Source organism: Dendrobium catenatum, unplaced genomic scaffold (assembly GCF_001605985.2).
Source record: "Dendrobium catenatum unplaced genomic scaffold, ASM160598v2 fragScaff_scaffold_54, whole genome shotgun sequence".
NCBI lineage: Eukaryota > Viridiplantae > Streptophyta > Magnoliopsida > Asparagales > Orchidaceae > Dendrobium > Dendrobium catenatum.
In genome coordinates this window covers 1,217,869-1,221,326 of record NW_021318516.1, presented here as the reverse complement: position 1 = coordinate 1,221,326, position 3,458 = coordinate 1,217,869, and the positions used below count along the sequence as shown (strand labels likewise).

At 36.8% G+C, this 3,458-nt stretch overlaps 1 protein-coding gene across 1 annotated transcript; it reads right to left on the bottom strand.

Annotated features, from left to right (window-relative positions):
* Positions 1-620: 620 nt before the first annotated feature.
* Positions 621-1,806, bottom strand: LOC110114704. The gene is made up of 3 exons (XM_020847658.1): positions 1,327-1,806; positions 1,156-1,251; positions 621-1,049 (listed from the first exon to the last, which is right to left on the bottom strand). The coding sequence occupies exons 1-3, from the start codon at positions 1,804-1,806 to the stop codon at positions 621-623; spliced, it is 1,005 nt and encodes a 334-aa protein (XP_020703317.1).
* Between the last annotated feature and the right edge of the window lie 1,652 nt (positions 1,807-3,458).

The window sequence follows — 3,458 nt, the reverse complement described above, 5'->3', positions numbered from 1 at the left end:
AAAAAAGGAGAGAGAGGGAAACCCTGCCTAAAGCCACTTCTCCCTTTAATACCTTCCAGTTCCACTCCATTGATTTGAACAAAGAAAACTGGATCAGAAATACATTCCATAACGAGATTAGAAAATCTTCTAGAAAAACCAAAGTAATTCAAAACTTGTTGTAGGGTATTCCAAGCCATACTATCGTATGCTTGTTCCATATCCAGTTTAATTGCCACCAAACCCCTTCTCGATTTAGAGACTCTAAACTTGTGAAAAAGCTGTTGAGCAAGAAGCATATGCTCAGATAAGGCCCTCCCTTCAATGAATTCCACTTGCTCTTCAGTAACTAAGCAATGAATTACTTTCTTCAATCTGTTTAATAGTACTTTTGCCATAATTTTGTATATTTACATACAAAGTCTTATAGGTCTGAAATTAGTGGGAGAAAGAGGATTACTTACTTTGGGAATAAGTACCACTAATGTCTCCTTCCATCTAGAAAACATTTTCATTAAATTGACGCAAAGTTGGATGGCTTTCCACACATCTATCCCAATAATCTTCCAATAAGCTTTGAGAAAGGAATATGTAATTCCATCCAATCCTGGTGAAATGTTGTTGCCAAGTTCATTAATCACCTATTCAACTTCTTCTAGCTTGACTTCAGAATCCAGGATTTCACATTCTTCATGTTTCAAGATGTTCTCATTCATAGGCCAATATTCAAGAATGCAATCTTTGTATTTCCATTTCTTACAAAAAAACTGAAAGAAATTTCTTCTTAAACAATATTGGTCTTCGACTAATTCTCCCTCCTCCTTTCTTAGTTTCTTGATAGTATTTCTATTTCTTCTTCCATTAGTAAATGCATGAATGAAGGAAGTGTTCACATCCCCTTCCTTCATCCACTTGGATTTTGCCCTTTGTTTCCACCATGTATTCAACCTTGCAAGAGTACTATTGAATTCCTTGACTTTGGTTCTAAGGATTAAAGCTTTGTTGTCCGGAAACAGTAAATCTGAAGCTTCTTCCTGCTGAAGATTTTCAATCTCCTTCCTCAAATTATCCTTCAAAACCTCAAGTTTTTGATGCTTAGCCTCACTCCAAAAAAAATAAGGCTTTAAGAACTCTAGACATTTTTTTATTTAGAGCTTCCATATCATCACCTCTTACTAATTTGGCCCAAGAATTCTTGATCACAGAAGTCGCTGCTGCATAAGATATCCACACATCCTCAAATTTGCGAAATCTGGATTTATGAACTTGTTGCTAAAACAATTTCAAAATAATGGGACAATGTTCGGATGCAATTCTACTCAAATGCCTCTCTGTTGCTAGATTAACCAGCTCCAAAGCTTTAGAATTCATCATGCATCTATCTAGTCTTTCTACTATCCGTGCACTTCCACTCTTGTTATTACACCAAGTAAATTTAGCACCAATAATACCTATATCATGTAAGTCATTATTGTTCATAAAAACCTTCATTTCCAAAGGCCCAAGTGAGAAAGAAAATTTCATTCCACCATTCTTCTCATCCTGTGAAATTATGCAGTCGAAATCACTTCCAAAAACTGCTGGAGTTTCCTGTTCAACCACACCATCAAAATAATTCCACAAATCTCTTCTACCTTGGTACTCCCTGTTACCATAAGTTGTAGCTATCATCCATTTGTTTTTGTTGAAAATCTCCAACTCTCCCAAGAAACACTGGTCTAATGACTTGATCAAAGAAAAAGAAGCCACATTAGTCCTCCATATCACCATAATACCACCAGAATTTCCTCTAGAGGGCAACAGGATGAAATCCCATTCCTCACCCATTAACTTCACAAATTCCTCTTTCGAAAGGGAATTAATATTTGTTTCAATAATGCCTCGCAATTTTTGATGTACTCCATCAAATATAGGGAGGCCTCTTTCTTGTTTGCCCCCTACAATTCCAGAAGCTAATAGAACTCATTTGGAGACTAATGGGGGTATGCCCCTAGTCTTTCTCTTATTCATACTATTTCTACCTTGCCATGAAGCCAAGTTCGAAAGGCCCAAATGTCTCAGTTCCTTGGATAGTTTTACTTTTTAAGTAGAATTTTTCCTCAGTTATAATAACAGTATTCTTCACAAAATTTTCCTGTTCGGTTGCCACATTGTCTTTGTACAGACCTTTCTCCATATTTATCATAAATTCACCTTCTTCCAATTCCCCTTCCAAGGAATCAACACCACTATTATCCACATCATTATCATCTTCACATAAAGTATTCAGCAATTCGAATTTGTTACCTGGAAATAGAATGGCTTCCCTGGTTGAATCAACTTCCAAATTCCCATCAAGAATCCTCTGTCTTCCCAAACTTTTGGCTTGGAAATTGAAGTTCTTCTCAGCTTCCGTAGAATTAACTGCAGTTTCGAAAGAACCGCGCACCGCCACATGATTTTTTAAAATTTTAAGCTTGTTAGAAGTAATTCCAACTTCTGTATTACCAAAATTTCTCACTTCAGCATTTCCCATTGTATGATCCTGTAGCTTGTTGATTTGCAATTCATGTATCAAAGGAATTTCTCCCTCCTTCATTTGATGTTCTGCAGCATTAGTACCCAGTTTCACCTCATTATTGACATATAGCTTAGCTGATTCCACTACAGCTTCTTCCTTGTGATTTTCATTTGTTTTCTTCCATTGTCTTCTCACCATCTTATTGTTATCCTTCAGCTTTCCTGATCTTATATTGTTTCTCTTTTTAACAACCATGATCCATGGCCCATAAGAGGATTCATCTTCCATTCTTACAACATTTTTTGTTCCAGTAGCTTCTCTTGGCTTTCCATACTTAGCAATCTTGTCCATAGTGTCTTTCTTCTTATTCTTGCAATCTGCTTTCACGTGCCCAATCAAACCACATTCATAGCAGAATGTAGAGATCTTTTCATACTCAAATTTATGGAAAAATCTTCCTGAGATACTCTCCACCCAAACGCCCAAGGGAAGATGTTGATCCAACTTGGCCCTCACACAAATTCTAGCAAATTCCCTTTTCCCCCATTGAAACATGTTTCCATCCATCATGATAGGTCTACCAATTGATGAAGCAATCCTAGCCACATTGATTTCATCCCAGCATTGTAGGGGTAGATGAGGCATCCATACCCAGATAGGTGAAGTTAGACCCTTCAAGGAGAGAGTAGAAAATTCCACCTTCCATCTTTCCATTCCCACTATATGGCCATTAACAAACCAAGGACCACAAGACAAAACTCCTTCCATCATATCTTTTGCATCAAAAGAACACAAAAACCCCCAGTCAACCCCTGAACGGAGGGAGAGAAACCCGGGAACCAAAAATTTCAAATAATTTGAAATATTCTCTCACTAGAGAAAATGGGATTTTCTCTCACTAATACACACTATTAAATCAAACCCGTAATAAATATGTTATATCGTTCATTTTTTATCTATTTTTTCTCATATGGTGAAC